Genomic DNA, 16,995 nt, shown 5'->3' with positions numbered 1-16,995 from the left:
TTGGTCTGCGAGACTCCCCCCTCTCGCAGGCTTGGCCCTCCACTCTATCGAGGGCCTACCTCGATGACGGGTTTGGAACCCCGAGAGGTGGCATGTCGCAAAGAGGGGGTTGCGGGGTTTTTTAAAATTGTCTATGTCTAACCTTTTAAGGGGTTTGGGGAGGGGGGAGGGGGGTGGTATTGGAATTAGGGGTGTGGGTTTGGGGGATAACCCACCAAGGGGAGGGTCGGGCCCGGCCACGACGCGCGGCGGGGCGGGTGGGGGACCCGGGGGCAATGGAGGGGGTCGAGCTTGTTCGGACTGTGTTTTTACCATCAGTACTGTGAGTGGGAGGGGTAGATATGGCGGGAGCAGGGGGCCATATCATGTTAAGGGAGCACGCACCCGCTGTCTCCAAGCGGTAGGGTGCTCCGGCCCCCAAGGCTCTACCCGTTTGCCAGGTTGCACAGATCCTCATGGCCCGGGCCTTCGTCTGATATTGTGCAACGCCAGGTCCGTAGTAAATAAAGCCCCCCTCATCTGTGATCTTGTTCAGGAGGGGGGAGCGGACCTGGCGGGTATTACGGAGACCTGGTTGGGCCCGGAGGGAGGGGTCCCTCTGGTAGAAATGTGCCCACCAGGCTTCCGTGCATTCCATCAGCCGAGGTCACAAGGGAGGGGCGGGGGAGTAGCGGTTATTATTAGAGAAGGCCTTAGGCCCAGGGAGACCACTGTACCTCAGACAGCTGGTTGTGAGTCCCTCCTTGTGAAATGGGGCCATGGGGTTCAGATGGGTTTGCTGATCACGTACCTGGCTCCCTGCCGCGTGGCAGCAACCCCGCCTGAGCTACTCAACGTTATTGCTGCGGTGGCGGTTGATACCCCCAGACTTATGGTCATGGGGGATTTCAACCTGCCGTCCGTGGGTGAGACGTCTGAGGTGGCTCGGGAGTTCATGGCTTCCATGACGGCCATGGATCTGACCCAACTAATTCATGGCCCTACGCACACTGGGGGAAACACACTGGACTTGCTTTTTGTCTCTGGACAGTGGTTGAGTGATCTTGAGATAGGGGATGCAGTCATCGAGCCCTTGTCATGGTCGGATCACTCTCTCCTTCGCCTTGACCTTCGTACCGCGACACCCCGCTGCAGGGAGGCGGAACCGATAAGATGGTACCGCCCCAGGCGCTTGATGGAACCCGATAGGTTCCAGACGGAGCTTGGGCCAATTCCTGAGGTTCTGGCTCACGCCTCGACTGGAGACCTAGTGGCCGCCTGGGATAGGGCGGCCGCTGGGGCCCTGGATCGAGTCGTGCCTTTGCGGCCTCTGACCCGGCGCGGATCTCGCCTGGCTCCTTGGTTTACCGAGGAGCTGAGGGAGATGAAGCGCCGGGAAAGACGCCTAGAGAGTAGTTGGAGAGCTAGTCTTTCTGAATCGGACCGGACACTGGTTAGATCCCATATTAGGACTTACCCAGTGGCGATAAAAGCAGCAAAATGTATGCATTTTGCTGCTCTTATTGCGTCATCAGATAATCGCCCGGCCGCCCTGTTTAGGGTGACCCGCTCCCTGCTCCACCAGGAAGTGCGGGAGGACCCCTTGGAGGGAAGAGCCGAGGACTTTGTTCAGTATCTGTATGACAAAATCACTCAGATTCGGGAAGGTCTGGACTCTGACTGGGTAGATCCAGCGAGAGTGACGGAGGCAGGTCTTGAGACTGTTATCTGGGATGAGTTTGATCCTGTGACCCCAGATGACGTGGACAGGATTCTGGGTAGACTGAACGCGACCACATGTTTGTTGGACCCGTGTCCCTCCTGGTTAGTGCTGGCTTCCCGGGAGGTGACGCGAGGCTGGCTCCAGGGGATTATAAATGCTTCATTGGGTGAGGGTGTCTTCCCCGCCGCCCTTAAGGAGGCGGTGGTGAGGCCCCTCCTCAAGAAGCCTTCCCTGGACCCGGCAATATTGGCTAATTATCGTCCAGTCTCCAACCTTCGTTTTGTGGCGAAGGTTGTTGAGAGTGTGGTTGCGGGACAGCTTCCCCAGTACCTGGATGAAGCGTCGTATCTGGATCCGTTCCAGTCGGGTTTCAGGCCTGGATACAGCACGGAAACGGCATTGGTCGCATTGGTTGATGATCTCTGGAGGGCTCGGGACAGGGGCTGTTCCTCTGTCCTGGTCCTGTTAGATCTCTCAGCGGCTTTTGATACCATCGACCATGGTATCATGCTGCACCGGTTGGAAGAGTTGGGGGTGGGAGGCACCGTACTAAGGTGGTTCTCCTCCTTTCTCTCCGACCGGTCGCAGTCTGTGTTGACAGGGGGGCAGAGGTCGACCCCGAGGCCCCTCATATGTGGGGTGCCGCAGGGATCGATCCTCTCGCCCCTTTTGTTCAACATTTATGTAAAGCCGCTGGGCAAGATCATCCGTGGTTTTGGGGTGAAGCACCATCAGTACGCGGATGACACCCAGCTGTACATCTCCACCCCGGACCACCCCAACGATGCCCTTGAAGTGATGTCCCAGTGCCTGGAGGCCGTACGGATCTGGATGGGGAGGAACAGACTCAGGCTCAACCCATCCAAGACCGAGTGGCTGTGGTTTCCGACGTCCCGATATAGTCAGCTAATGCCATCGCTGACTATTGGGGGCGAATCATTGGCCCCCACGGATAGGGCTCGCAACTTGGGTGTCCTCCTGGATTCACGGCTGTCGTTAGAAGAGCATGTGACGGCCGTGTCCGGGAGGATTTTTCATCAGGTTCGCCTGATCCGCCAGTTGCGTCCCTATCTAGATCGGGACTCCTTACACACAGTCACTCATGCCCTCGTTACTTCTCGTCTGGATTACTGCAACGCTCTCTACATGGGGCTCCCCTTGAGGTGCACTCGGAGGCTCCAACTGGCGCAGAGTGCGGCCGCGCGGGTGGTGATGGGAGCGACATGGAGTTCCCATGTGACACCTCTCCTGCGCGAGCTGCACTGGCTCCCGGTGGTCTTCCGAGTGCGCTTCAAGGTTCTGGTTATCACCTTCAAAGCGCTCCATGGCTTAGGACCTGGTTATTTACGGGACCGCCTGCTACCACCAATAGCCTCCCACCGGCCAGTACGCTCCCAAAGAGAGGGGCTCCTCCGGGTGCCGTCGGCCAAACAATGTCGGCTGTCGGCCCCTAGGGGGAGAGCCTTCTCTGTGGGGGCACCTACGATTTGGAACGAGCTCCCCCCGGAGATACGTAGGATCCCGGATCTGCGCACCTTCCGCCACGCGCTTAAGACCTTTCTATTTTATCAAGCTGGCCTGGCCTAAATCTTCCCCCTTTTTAAATGTGGAAATTTTAAATTTTTAAATTTTAAATTCGTCTTTTTATAGGGGTATGGGTAAGGCATTTTAAATTGGGGAGCCATTTTAGATTTAATTCTGTTTTAAACGTATTTTAATTGTTTATATTGTATGTTTTTAACTTTGGCTGTTCACCGCCCCGAGTCCTTCGGGAGAGGGGGCGGTATAAAAATCTAATAAATAAATAAATAAATAAATAAATATAATGCATTCTCACTTTGTCTGGCCGTTTTGGAGATGGTTTTGCTGTAGGCAAAAGTCTTTTTGGGGGGATTCTTTGACCATAATGAGATTTTGCATAAGTTTCTCTGCTGGATGTCTTGATGGTCTGTTGTGCCTTGAGGTAGTCCTTCCTTGCCATTTCATCCTAAAAAGAAAGTGTAAAAGTAGAAATAAAATGATAGTCTTTAGATTAACATAAAGCCTGATGGAGTTTTAATGTGTGACCAATGCTTTCAACAATAGTGCTGACAGTATCCATAGGAAGGCAGGCAATTAGTATTATTGTGCCTAATATCACCAATGGCGTAAAATAAATTTGTTTATTTTTTTTAAAAAAATGCTGAAGGCTCAAAAAGGAAGTACATTGCTTTTACCGGTTTTTGTCCTATCATTCTACCAATTTTCTACAGTCTAAATTGTCATAAAGGCTATGCAAATAAGCAGCACTTCTACATCTTTGCAAAATTCTGCTGCTGCAGAATTTCCTATGTAAAATGTTGCTATTTCTTTTTAAAAAAGAACAATCTGGATAGTTATTAATAACTTAGTGAAACCCCAAGATTGTTAATCTAACTTTGCTTTTCTGCAAAAGTAGGTATTTCCTTCAACTATATATTAAAGCACTCAAATCAGTCCAAAGAAAGGGGAAGGGAGAACTTATTTGTCCATACTTTGTAACTTAGGCAGTCTTTAGTATAATTTGCTACATTTGGAGGAGCCACATATTCACAGATAATGGACAGTTCTACAATAAATTTTGCACAATCAAGTGGTAAGGACTTTGCTGTTATAGGACTTTGAATTAAAAAACTAGAGACAGCCAGGTCTCTTAGCATTTGCAAAAATTCCAAAATTGAGATGTGAAATGTCTTTCTTTGGGAAAAGATCTAGAGAATCAACTAGCAGAGTTGTATTTTGCCACAAATCATTCTGTAACCACACCTGAATTTCCATGCTGATCGTCTTAATCCATTCGTCTACTGTCTTCCTGATCCTTATTTCCTCTAGGACATCTCTAGAAGAGAGGAACAGCAGTAGAAAATTGGAGGATCATACCATCAAGAATGAGAAACGTTGGTGTAATAAAGAGTTTGAAGCTCATACAGTTGAGAGAAAGACAGAGCTAGAAGTACCCTTAATTTGTGTGTGTGTGCGTGTACACCTTAAACCAGGGGTCTCCAACCTTGGCAACTTTAAGACTTGTGGACTTCAACTCCCAAAATTGAAGGGAGTTAAAGTCCACAAGTCTTAAAGTTTCAAGGTTGGAGACCCCTGCCTTAAACTATACAGCTAGACAACAGAGTGGTAATCATGAAGCCCTGAATTATTTTTTTTTCGAGTTCTCCTACCCACCCACCCCTATCAATCAAATCTGAAACTCCTGAAATTTGTCTGTGATCCATTGATAAACAAACTTAAAACTTCCTACAAGTTGTCAGGGATAAATGAAGCAACTACAACCACCCAATACAAGGATCCCATCTTCTTGTTTGTATGATGTCATCGTATCATGCTCATATTTACTGTAATTCCCTGGCCATCCAAAATAAAGGCATAGAAAACAATTGCCTGCTTCTCACTTATCTCCCTTCCATTTATTTTAACTATTTAGTTAAAAACAGTCTTGGATGAATATCATGCTTTCTTGGATCTCAGGAGCTTTTAATCCCACTGATCTAGATCTATTATTGGAAATGCATGAAATAAGGTTTCTTTATGTGACAAACCTATCTTCAAAAAGTCAGGGTTGCCAAGGCTCTACGCTTTTCACCTTTAGATCAAAATGTTTCTAAATATTTTCCTAGACATAGATAAAGAGTTGGTCGAGTAGCTCTTTTAATTCATGTTAATGATATGACTTGAACTTTTGGGGGTTAATTTTACTATATAAGTGATGTATTATTTTATACTTGTCCACAATTCTGAACCTCCCTTACAAAGGATGGAAACAAAATTCATATTAGTCCATCTTAAATGGTTGTAATTCTGAAGGGGAAAATAATATTCCTAGAACAAAGAAAATGCAAACTCAAAATACAGAACTTTACCGATCTGCTGTCAGCTCATCTATGAAGGCATGCAAAGCATCAGCATCCTTGGCACGAATAATGGCTTCCAGGTTTTCTTCAAGAAGCCTTTTATTCTTGCGCACTGTTCTTAGGATCTTTTCAGCATCTCTCAGTATAGATTTGGATGCCTTGTTTGACTGAAGAATGGATGACTTGGAAAGTTGCTGAAGTTCGAGAAGATTTCTTTGCTGAAATCCAAATAAATTTTTAAATGTTTCTAAAATCTAACAATGCAAGGTACGTTGAATTTTATCTATAAACGCTCCCTATAAATTAAGATGGTAAATCAGCTGCAGCCACAGTTTCTTCTACGCTTTTAGAATGCTGCAATGAATCGGTAGATCTTGTAGCATACGTGAGAAAAGAAGCACACCTGAGAAGGCAGAAACCCACACTACAAGCACAGAGTACTCATACAATACTGACTTCCCTTTTTTATGCAAGAAGTTCAATTTTTAATTATCGGAGAAGGGCTTACTTTGGGGGGGGGGAATATGAAAAAAGCAGAAGAAAGAATAGCTACAATAAAAGAATCATTCTTATATGCAGTTTGGAAAGAACTAAATATTATTTTAATTCTTTACATTAATGTTTACAACTTGCAATATATTACTTGATCTTGAAGTGTAATACAGTCAGAAAAAAACAGCAAAGTACAATAAAAATCTAAACATTTTTAAAAGGCTCAGCTAAGTGCCTTGTATAATAGCAAAGTATATTTTTGTATTTAAAACTAAACTAATGGTTGATGCTAGCCAGCTCTGTGAGTAGAGGACATTCATCTTCAGAGATCTGTAAGCAAGATGGCCCTCTCTATATTGCCATAAAATATTGCACACCTCTTCTATCAGTGAAATGAGAAGAGCTTCTTTTGATACTAGCACAAAAGTAAACTGAGAGAAGCACTCAAGGAAATTGCCAATAGGAACCTCCTGGAATACAAGCAGTAGAACCTCTTGGAATAATACTATTTTATTACATGACAAATTCTCTATGGACATAAAAACATATATAAATATTCCTGAAGCATTTGAATAGAAGTACACTAACCCACAAGAAACATCAGAAGTCCATTGCTATATGTTCTACTTGAAAAATTAAATTTTGTTTGAGTTCCATGGGCTTGCAAAGGTTTAGTGAATCAATATCATCTAATTTAAAGGTAAAGCATCTTCAAAAATGTAGGAAATTCAGGGATTTATGCCTGCATCCCACCCCAAACAGCAGTGTGGCTATCAGATGAACCTTAGGGATCCACATCCAGGGACTGTAATTGAGCCCATTACCTGGTTGCTCCCTGTCATACCTCAGTTTGTGGTGGCATCTTGAGAAGGACCTCTGATGAGGGGACAGGTTGATGAGAAGAGAAGTGGTCCTTCCTTTTCTCAGCTTCTTTTGGGTATGAGGTTGTCTGCTGTTTAAGAGAAAAGAAAACTGATGCCTCTGAGCAGATATTTTAATGAAGAAAACAAAGAAGGCTATCTACAGAAGAAGACACTAAAAGAAAACCAGTTGCAAATCCTTCCAGGTGATCAGTTCTCTTACAGTACAGAGAAGTAGCATGTGGGTGAATTTGAAGCAGAAGAACCACACATTGTCTTAATTACATAGGATAGATATTAGATTAACAGTAGTCTGATGTGCCGATATTTGCTTTGCTACTGTGTCTGGCCTGCCAGCCTTGCACTGGTTGAAAGGAGCAAAATTCTGATGTATCTAAGAAGCAATCATACTTGGCAGATACAAGTGAAATATTTGAAATCCAGTCCCAGTTTTTAAACTTCGACCTAACTTACCAATATAGTGAATTTCAGCAGTTTCATGTTCTTAAAACCTTTAAAAATGAAAATTCAAAATCCCTGCTAAATAAAATTAGAGGCCTATCTAGCTTACCATTCCGTTCCTAAAGTTGATAACCAAATCCAGTGCAAAGTCGATCAGCAAGCATGAGAGCAATAGCACTTTCACAGGAAGTAAACTAAGAGACATATCTAATGCTTTTTATATAGGAAATAATATACAGCCATCATGACTAATAATTTAATTGCAGGAATAAAAATTCAAGCAGGTGATAATACTATGGTGCAATTACTGTATTGCTCATTTTAGTGCATTTTAATGAGGCAGCATGAGTGCCTTCAAATTAAGACCCATTGAGTATATGGTATAAGAAATAAACTGAAGCAGAACCTTCACGAAGTCATTCATGTCTGATTTCCACTCCTTTGCGTCCTGTAAAGTATAAAAATGCATTATAGAAAGGTGTCTACACAGATATACTACAGTTCTGTACCACAATGGAGGACAATTATTTATACAATTTATATTCTTCTGAAAACTGTGTAACATTCTTTCACTGAGAGGTTATATCTGTTTATTTAAGATACTTATAAACTGCTCTTCATCCTTTTCTATGTTAAATCTAACATAACATGCTCAACTTCTAAATACATTTTTAATCTACTCAGAAGCTGTATCTTCTGAGTAGATACAACTAGAATGCAGTGGTGCACTGGAATGCAGTCATGAGCACATTATGCCCATACAACATTGTTATTCCACAAGCTCCACTGGTTGCCATTAGGCTTCAGAGTGCTATTTAAGATACTGCATGTTACCCATATTGACTGTAACCATTTCTTACTAAATAGAATATGTAAGTTTGTGTGCTTATGAGGAAGTTTAAAAATGTTTATGAAGCAGTATTTTAAATTACAGTAAATATATATGCATGTCAAGATTCTTTACCTATTAATTTTTTCAGTAATGCACAACACAAAAGCATTTTTACCTGGAGGATATTATGCATTTCTCTTTTCAATTGCCCGAGATCATGAAGCACATCATCTGCTTTTTTCACAGTTTTCCCAATGGAATCAAGATCTTCACTTGCGCTTTTAAATACAGAAAATGCTGTCTGAGGAATGCTGATTCTGCTAAAAATATTTTTTTCAAATTGTCATTAATCCTGACTGAGATTAGAAATAATATTTAATCTTCTGAGATTTTCTAAATCAGTCACATTCAACCAACTGCCCTCCGGATATTTTGCTCTTTCAGAAATTACCAAGCTACATACTATAATACCATCCCATAGAGATGACAGCATATAAAATTTACCTTGTTTTGGTATACATAAACTCAAATAGCTACATGTATTTCTTCTCCAGTTAAAAAAGTTGTGAAGTTTTCCCTAATATGTAAATGTAACATTTAAATCATTGTAATACTGCTGCTCAGAAAGTAAAACACGGTTTATGTTTAATGTTGAAGGGTCTTCCACAATCAGACTTTTTCCAATCACATTTAAAAGCTAATGACTTGAAGTAAGTAGAGATGTGTTTCTCCACTTCAGCAACTTAAGCCTTAAGGCTGCCTGGGGAATTCCAGGAGCTGAAGTCCACACATCTTAAAGCTACTGAGGTTGAAGAACACTGAACTAGAGAAATACTTACTGCTCGTTCCCTAAATGCCATGGCACTGCCCGGTTGGTTACTTCTGAGGATGTGCTTGGATTTAATGGAGTTTCGTGTGCTTTCAGGATTTGCTCCAGAAGTTTCCCTCCACCTAGTGGTGGGGGAAAAAAATCATCCATATATTGCAATGTATTTCAATAAGATTCAGAGTGGGGGGGCACAGATTATGCATTTTCAGTGAGGAGTACTTATTATTTTCTGAGAGAATTAGCATTTCCCATTTTAAAATCTTCTCTTGGCAGGTGCTTTCAGTTTTAGAATTGATATCTGGGCATGCATTTTAATCAACGTAAGCACATTTCACTGTATTGCCTCTGTAAAAAAGCATGCTATAATTTAATACGATGCTGAAAAAAACCTTGTAGCCAATACACAGTAATTTGAAAAAATATCACATGTTAAATTGCCAATTAAGAGTTTATGTAATAATCACCATATGTAAATGTAGAACAGAGCATAAAATGCACTGCACATGAATTAATTGCAATTCATGAAATTTAAACAGACTGCACATAATTCATTTTCTAACCAATTTCAAAGAAGAAAGCCCAGAAAAGACATCTCTATGTAGATCCCATTGTGTAAGTAAGTCTAGTAAAAGGAGCTTCAATAGCATAGTCATGTCACTTAGAAACACTGTTTTAACACCATGCATAGGTTCCTAACACTGACATATTAAAAGTTAAGGTAATTTAAAGATTAAAGACACAATCGAAATACTTGAAAATGCTTCTAGAGGAAGAGATTGGGATGTCAAGTTTGAAAAGGAGCAATACCATGTACACAATTCTGTCTTTTATAAAAATGCTAGCTTCTTAGATAGCAAAAAGGTTTTATTTAAACTTTTCCCAAAGCTAGAATGTAAAGTGTTTTTTTCTCTCAAAGGCTAGTAAACCCAAAAGATGTTATATTATTCTTCTATAATTAACATACTAAGTGAACAATTAACCAAATAAAAGGAAACATTGCAACAGGATTTCAATCTACATTTTCCTTACCTAGAGTTTTACCACAAGACACATTTTCTTTCTCTCCAAAAGACAGCTCTTTCTTTGCCATCTTTTGTGAAATTTGAGCATCTTTAGATACAGGCATAGGAGCATATCTCCGTGGTGCTGGTGTCTTCAAAGGGGATTTCTGTATATGAACACCCTGTTTTTCCAATTGCCGTGAATAGACTGGAATATAGGAATATGAATATACACATTATAAGTAACAAAAATAGAATACTTTATTTTCAAGCCATAAGAATTATGCCTTAGTCATGATTCTCTCAACTAATCAAAACATGTGTCAGATCTTTTGGAAGGTGAAATTAGGAATCTGGAGATAAGCAAGAGGCAAAGCTCTACAGCACAGTGCTGATCCCAGGACCACATTCAGTCTGAACAAGGTGATCCAAAGTTTCCAAAATCTGGGAACTTTCAGTAATCAGTAGAAAAGAGAAGAAGAGAGATTATCTAGTTTCTGCCTTTCCATGTTTTCCAGCCTTTGCCAATTTCATTCTAATTTGGAAGTTTAATATGTGATAAGTAGAATTCATGCTGTATTTGTTGATTCAGATATTTAACTCTGTTTCCTCTCTATATAGAGGCTTATTTCCAGACATCACAACAATACATGAGATCTTGAAAACAGAACCTCCCCCCAAAAATGTTTGGTGTCTATGAGTGAACTATCAAATAGGTAAATCCACTGCTTTGTCAAAAAGAACCTTATGCAAATGTAAAGATGGCCCACTAATAAACTGTGTTTTGGCTATTCCAAAACTGAAAGGTGAGTTAAAGGTGATGAGTGGACTATTGAAACAAGAGCTAGGCTTTCTTTTTCTTGTTTGTTTGAACTATCAAGCAATTACTTGTTTTTATTTAATTTTTAAAAATAAACTGACATACAACTTTGCTCTTTGTTCTAAGTTTACATTAAATTTAAATATCAATAAATCAAATATGTCTCACCTTGTGTGTTTGCTGCCCTAGACAGAAATAAGTCCTCTTGAGGTGTGGTTTGGTTACCAAGCAGCTTCCCTGCCTTCACAGCATGTTTTGATAATTCTTTGAAAGGTGCTGCCTTAACCGTTTGGAAACCACCTGAATTCAGTGCAGAGCTAATTAACTGAGACTGTGCAGAAGAAATTAAGGGTTCAAAAGAGAAATGTCAGTCCCAATTGTGGTTGTTAAGCAAAGACAACCTGTACAGACTTCTGTAACAATGGCTCAATTTTGACTGCCTTATCTTAACCACAAACTGGTGTGTCATCTGAGCCTGGACTATTGGGTAGCATATGATTAAACAGTCCTCCAGGAAAACAATGTAGGGTACAGAAAGGACCATAAAACAGAGCCACTCCTGCACTAATACCTGAAGTGTTCCAACTTTGTTTTCATCCCTAAAGAAAAATCTCACCTACCGCCACACATTCTCACTCCAACTGCAAGGAAGGCCTCTTTTCTCCTTTTGTGGTTGTATGTAAGTAAACAGAAATTGGCTGTACAAAGCTGAATGCTCTCCTTTCTAACCCTACATTTTTTCATAGAACTGGGTGATCATTGCCTTTACAATTGTTCATTTTAGTCTGTCTTTAAAGTTGGAAATAATAATTAATCAATATTTCTTACAATTGTTGATAAGAACATAAGAACATAAAAACAACACTCCCCAAAACCAAAAACGTATTGTTGAAATGCCTTGTGCTTTAGATAGTATTTTTAATGACCATGAACTATGCTTGTATAATACACAACTGGGTCAACTGAAAGATAATTAATTCATGAACAAGTGAAAAGCATAAGTGTTTTTTATCAGGGCAACCTGATCTACCCAAATATGGGATGGAGCATACTGCTTCCGCTTTCGCCTTTATTTCTTTGTCGGTAAATATAAATTCAACACAAATTGAAAGGCATTGGTGTTTAGCCACAGGTAAAAGAAAATGAGGGGGCAAAGCTTTTGAAATTACTCAAGTATATTGATAATCTATTTAAAAAGTGATAATTAAATCAAGAAATGGCTGGTCAGCTCAAGCTAGCTAATAATTCCTCATATGGAAATATGATTAAATGTACAGAAAGAACAAATCATACATATGCTGTATATCTGAAATCCTATTTTTTTAAGTTATAGGCTATAAAGGTATCAATAGGGTTTCAATGAAGAAGGGATCATAAATCACAATGAACCATTTCCCCATCCATGATTCTGCTGGACAGTATTTATCTCCCAGTGATAAAGAGAAGATTAAAATAAAATAAAATAAAATAAAATAAAATAAAATAAAATAAAATAAAATAAAATAAAATAAAATAAAATTAAAATAAAATAAAATAAAATAAAATAAAATAGCGAAGTTCTGTATTTTATTGTTCTACCTGGATATTCATTTGTTGTTGCTGCAAATTTTCCAGATGTTGAATTCGTTGTTCCATGAAGACATTCATCTGTTTTTCAAGTTTGCCAACCATCTGATTGTTAGAAGATCCTTCAAGCTGTTGAGTCTTCAGACTGGCTTGCTGTTCAGCCACACGCTGCAGCTGCTTATCTGTCTCTTGCAACTTATTTAGCATTTCAGAAACAGAGTTCACTTTTGCTTCCAAGTCACTCTGGACCTGAATGAGAAAACCCAGAGCTTATGGGTCTTTTCATCTTAAAGTCAGACTAATTATCTCTTAGCTTTGGAGGATGCAGAATGATTAAAAGGTGTATATATATATTGGCTGGCTGGGTAAAGAATCAGCCAACTGGCTTTTAGTTTTTTAAACAATGTAGCTGTTTAAAAATAATATTTATTAAAAATAATAAAATATATTTATTAAAAGACTGCCAAAGGAACAAATGCATGACAAATCTTTCAGCAGGAGTAAAAAAAATATAGAAACTTGTGATTATAATCTTTAAAATGCCATTTATGAATTAGTAAGATTTTAAGGTGTATACTACTGTCTGAAAGGATTGAAGTGGATAGTTGGATAAGCGACTTTACATCCATAAACATTAAACCATTCCCCGTTACAGACCTTCCTCATCTGATTCTTGCTGGAACATAGCAACAAAGTGCTTAATATTCCCACAGACCCAAAAAGAAAAGACAAAAGCATGACAACTCAGCATGCACATTTAAACACATGCTTAATCTGCTTGATGCATCCCATTCACAGGACTTTATTATGTTTTATTCAGCTACTCCAAACTGAAATTTATCACTCACTTTCAAAAGTGGGGCTGTGGAAGCAATAGCTGCTGCTGTTGCAGCTGCAATGGTTGTTGCTGAATCCATTTCACTCTGAATTGACTTGGAGCTGTCCTTATCTGGACACACGTTATTTAGAAGGTTTACCTTCACTTCTTTAAAAACAGGAACATTCTGGATTCTGTATGTACAATACGGACATGTAAGGATATGTAGTATTTTTGAGACAATATTTTTTCTTTTTTAAAACATATTTTCAGGAAACAAATTTCCTTTCAGTAATAAAAGTAGACCATCTGGGGTTCTCTTCCCCATTTGGTTTCTTCTGCTTAAAATTTCAGGCAGACAGAAGTCCTTCCTATCACCAACTAGCTAATCCCTTTAACTGGAATGCAAAGCTCAATGATATAATACGTTAACAAGCTTCCTCTCTATATAATTACCTTTCAATAAAACTAAAAACATATGCCAGATAGCTCAACATTTGTACAAATTCAAAAAGTATCAAAATCAATTTTATTTTTATATACTAATTTCAGATACTGATATTTTATTGTACACTGCTCAGAGTCACTCTTTGAGAGAGATGGGCGATTCAGAAATGTGAAAAATAAATGAATAAAATTTTTTGAGACAAACGTCCTTTACCCTCTTACTTCATATTCAACATATCTGATTAATTAAAAACGATAACGCATCATTTCATGCGATTGTCTTTACCGCTGTTTGAATGCAGCTCTTACAGCTTCCTTCTGTCCAGTGTCGTACTGGGAGATGAAGATATCTGATGCTGTAGAGCAAAGAGAATGAACTATTTTAATCAGGAGCTAAAATGTCCCTTCTTAGCAAAAAGAAAAGAAGGAAAGGCTACATCAGTGCTTACAAGGAGAAATTCAATCACAGTATCATACATAGATTTCAGCAACCCTATCTCATATGGAAGCATTCTATTCTTTGAATCTGGGATTTGTATTAAGGCATAGCTTCAATCCTGCTTTCAAGGAGATTGCAAAAAAAATGTTTTGTTTGATTAGTTTTGTTATTTCATAACTAGTACTATACAATATCAAAAATAGAGTTTCAAGAAGATACAGAATAAAAATATGGTATATTGTAAATAGCAGCATTCAATATTGCACCCCTCCTTTTAGTAGAACTAATTACTACTTATTTATACTTTAAAGTTTTTTTAACAGTTTATTTATACATTTTCATTTAACATACATAAGTGCTTTGTATACAGTGTATTGTTTGGGTCAATGTGCTTACATAACACTTTTCCAGCTCCTAAATTCTACTTCTATTATCCAACCATTTATAAAACAAATCCCATGTTTGAAAGTACTCTATCTTCTTTTTCTTTTCTCTTTAATGTCAGTCTGTCCATTTCTGCACAATCTAATTTTTTTTAATTAGCTCTTCTTCTCTCAGTGTTTCTTCATTTTTCCAGTACTGTGCAAATACAATCCTTGCCGCTGTCAGAACATGTAGAATTAAATATAAATTCCCCTTATACTTTTCTGGTATTATACCTAATAATTGGCCATACCATCATTGTCTCTTTAACCTGTTCATCTTCCATTTTTCCATTTATACTTTAAAGTTTTATATTTATATTTTACAACATTTCCCAGGTGTTTTTTTTTTAATTTGTCTGTTTTCTTCAAAAGCCATACTTCTTAGCTTGCCTTGCTGGGTAATGTTTTGCGTAAGATGCTATTCCTAAATGAATTTGGTTAGATATCTGTCATAAACATATACTGCTGTATAAATTTACATTGCTGTACATTCTCCAGATATGGTCCTCAATCTTATGCCATTGGCAAAGTTTTTTTTTCCAGGATGTGTCAAATTGATTCTTATCACAATGAGCAAATATTTCAATAGGTTGTTTTAATGCTTTAAAAAACAGGTTTATTCTCTTTTTTGATTCAGATTTAATTTAATTCGTTACCTGAAATACGGCAAACAAATCTCCTTCCAAAAAACAAAAACCAGGGCCTAAAGTTGAAACATGAAATCGCAGGCAAAATATTACCTTTTTGCTTAACTGTATCTCCTTTCCATTCTGAAGTAATCTGCACTGCAGGTTTATGTGGATATGTCTATCTCAGAAAAGGAAAAAGAAACTTGAAATAAGCTTTAGAATTACATCACTATATATTTATTTTCTTTTAAAAAGTAGATATATATCTATATAAGACACAAAGCATAAAGCAATATATATATATGTATGTATGTATGTATGTATGTATGTATGTATGTATGTATAGTTGAAATATATATATAGTTAATTTTGAAATAAATGTGTGTGTGTGTTCAAAATTAACAGATTCACTAGGACAAATATAAAGCCACCAAGATTCCTTTGATTACAGCAACATAGAAATATGAAAAATAAATAAAGCTCCATTAAATGGGCACATTTAAATCAGTTACATACAAAATCTGAATATTGTCATGCTATTGTCACCTTGGAAACTTTGCTTTAAACACTGTATTTTCCTTCGACTGGCAGAATAATTGCAAAATAAGATAAAGTTGCAATAGGAATAGGAAATAAGGTAAAATATGGCTAATCATATATTTATCAAATTTATAGATTGCCCATTTCACTCACAGAGCAAGTCTGGGCAGTGTACAATTAAAAAATATCTAGTCTTTCTTAAAAAAAGAAATAAATAACTTGGGCTATTTTATGCCATTTCAAATTGTTCTCAATTTGCTGCAAAATAACGTTGTGAAACTGATGAAATACATTCCAAATTGGTAAGCCATTCCTTTAATAAAGCACAAGTGAACATACAACCACAAATATAAATACTTCTTTGCATTTGGATCAGCTAGCTAGACATAAACATATAAAAATGTTTAGTGAGCTGAGTGATTCTACTAAGGTTTATAACTTATCTCCAGATCTGAAACAAATTACAGATTTCATATATGCAAGTAAATAGCAAAAATGCTTTGGTTTATTGCATATATCTAAACTTCAAAGGCAACCAAGGAAAGGAGGAAGAGAACAAGGAAAGCAAAAAATAAACAATTCATTTCTTATGGTAATATAACTGTAAATTGAGACTGATGAGGAAGGAGGTTGGATGCAGCTTTGAAGCCCAGTGATTTTCCGTGATAGTTGAAATGGAGAAAGCAAATTGCCTCACCTGAGTTAATACAAGAACTGTTGTGATTTCTGAGAGGCAAAGAGGGAAAGTATCAATGAATATATGAAATGTTCAGAACATTCTTAAGCCTACCTCTGAGGAAAAGAATGAAGACTGTGCATCTTTTACAGGTAATGCTAACTGGTCTGGGTCTGTGCCAGTATGCTTGCTCACAAGACCTAGAAAAAAGTATGGTTGGTACATTATCTATATGAGAACTAATTTACCCATGGAACATTTTCTAGTATCATCCTAGCATAACTTTTATTTCTGCTATTCAAAAAGGGCACAACAAATCAAGATAACTGCAGAATAGTACTTAAACAAAGGAAAAGGAAGGAATTAGATATATGGAGCATACTGTCAACACAGACTACTAATATGCTGATGCCAGTACCAATATAGAACCACAAAAGTTACAGAATGTCCCACGTATGCTAGCGATTTAACAGAAAACAATCATGCAATTAGAAACCAGGAAACATTTTGGAGTGAAAAGTCTAATATATAAATAGACATTCCATTAATGTGTCTTTACATATGATCATGCAAGCTT

At 38.6% G+C, this 16,995-nt stretch overlaps 1 protein-coding gene across 23 annotated transcripts in view; it reads right to left on the bottom strand.

The window, feature by feature from the left end:
* Positions 1 to 16,995, bottom strand: part of KIAA0586 (KIAA0586 ortholog) — a 71,218-nt gene that overhangs the window by 50,975 nt on the left and 3,248 nt on the right. For 8 of the 23 annotated variants that reach the window (XM_087895670.1, XM_034433489.2, XM_034433490.2 and 5 more), the window contains 14 exons: positions 16,533 to 16,618; positions 15,314 to 15,380; positions 13,996 to 14,065; positions 13,294 to 13,456; positions 12,458 to 12,694; positions 11,048 to 11,210; positions 10,088 to 10,267; positions 9,069 to 9,180; positions 8,405 to 8,549; positions 7,804 to 7,845; positions 6,920 to 7,027; positions 5,593 to 5,801; positions 4,487 to 4,559; positions 3,540 to 3,689 (listed from right to left, as the gene is read on the bottom strand). In XM_087895670.1, the coding sequence (XP_087751796.1) occupies positions 3,540 to 3,689; positions 4,487 to 4,559; positions 5,593 to 5,801; positions 6,920 to 7,027; positions 7,804 to 7,845; positions 8,405 to 8,549; positions 9,069 to 9,180; positions 10,088 to 10,267; positions 11,048 to 11,210; positions 12,458 to 12,694; positions 13,294 to 13,456; positions 13,996 to 14,065; positions 15,314 to 15,380; positions 16,533 to 16,618 (1,805 nt within the window). The remainder of the gene's footprint in view (positions 1 to 3,539; positions 3,690 to 4,486; positions 4,560 to 5,592; positions 5,802 to 6,919; positions 7,028 to 7,803; positions 7,846 to 8,404; positions 8,550 to 9,068; positions 9,181 to 10,087; positions 10,268 to 11,047; positions 11,211 to 12,457; positions 12,695 to 13,293; positions 13,457 to 13,995; positions 14,066 to 15,313; positions 15,381 to 16,532; positions 16,619 to 16,995) is intronic. The other 15 variants (XM_034433488.2, XM_087895661.1, XM_087895698.1 and 12 more) reach the window with 4 other exon arrangements.

The sequence above is a fragment of the Pantherophis guttatus genome, chromosome 1 (assembly GCF_059756535.1).
Source record: "Pantherophis guttatus breed Tessera chromosome 1, ASM5975653v1, whole genome shotgun sequence".
Lineage (NCBI taxonomy): Eukaryota > Metazoa > Chordata > Lepidosauria > Squamata > Colubridae > Pantherophis > Pantherophis guttatus.
This window is presented reverse-complemented; position numbering and strand designations above follow the sequence as displayed.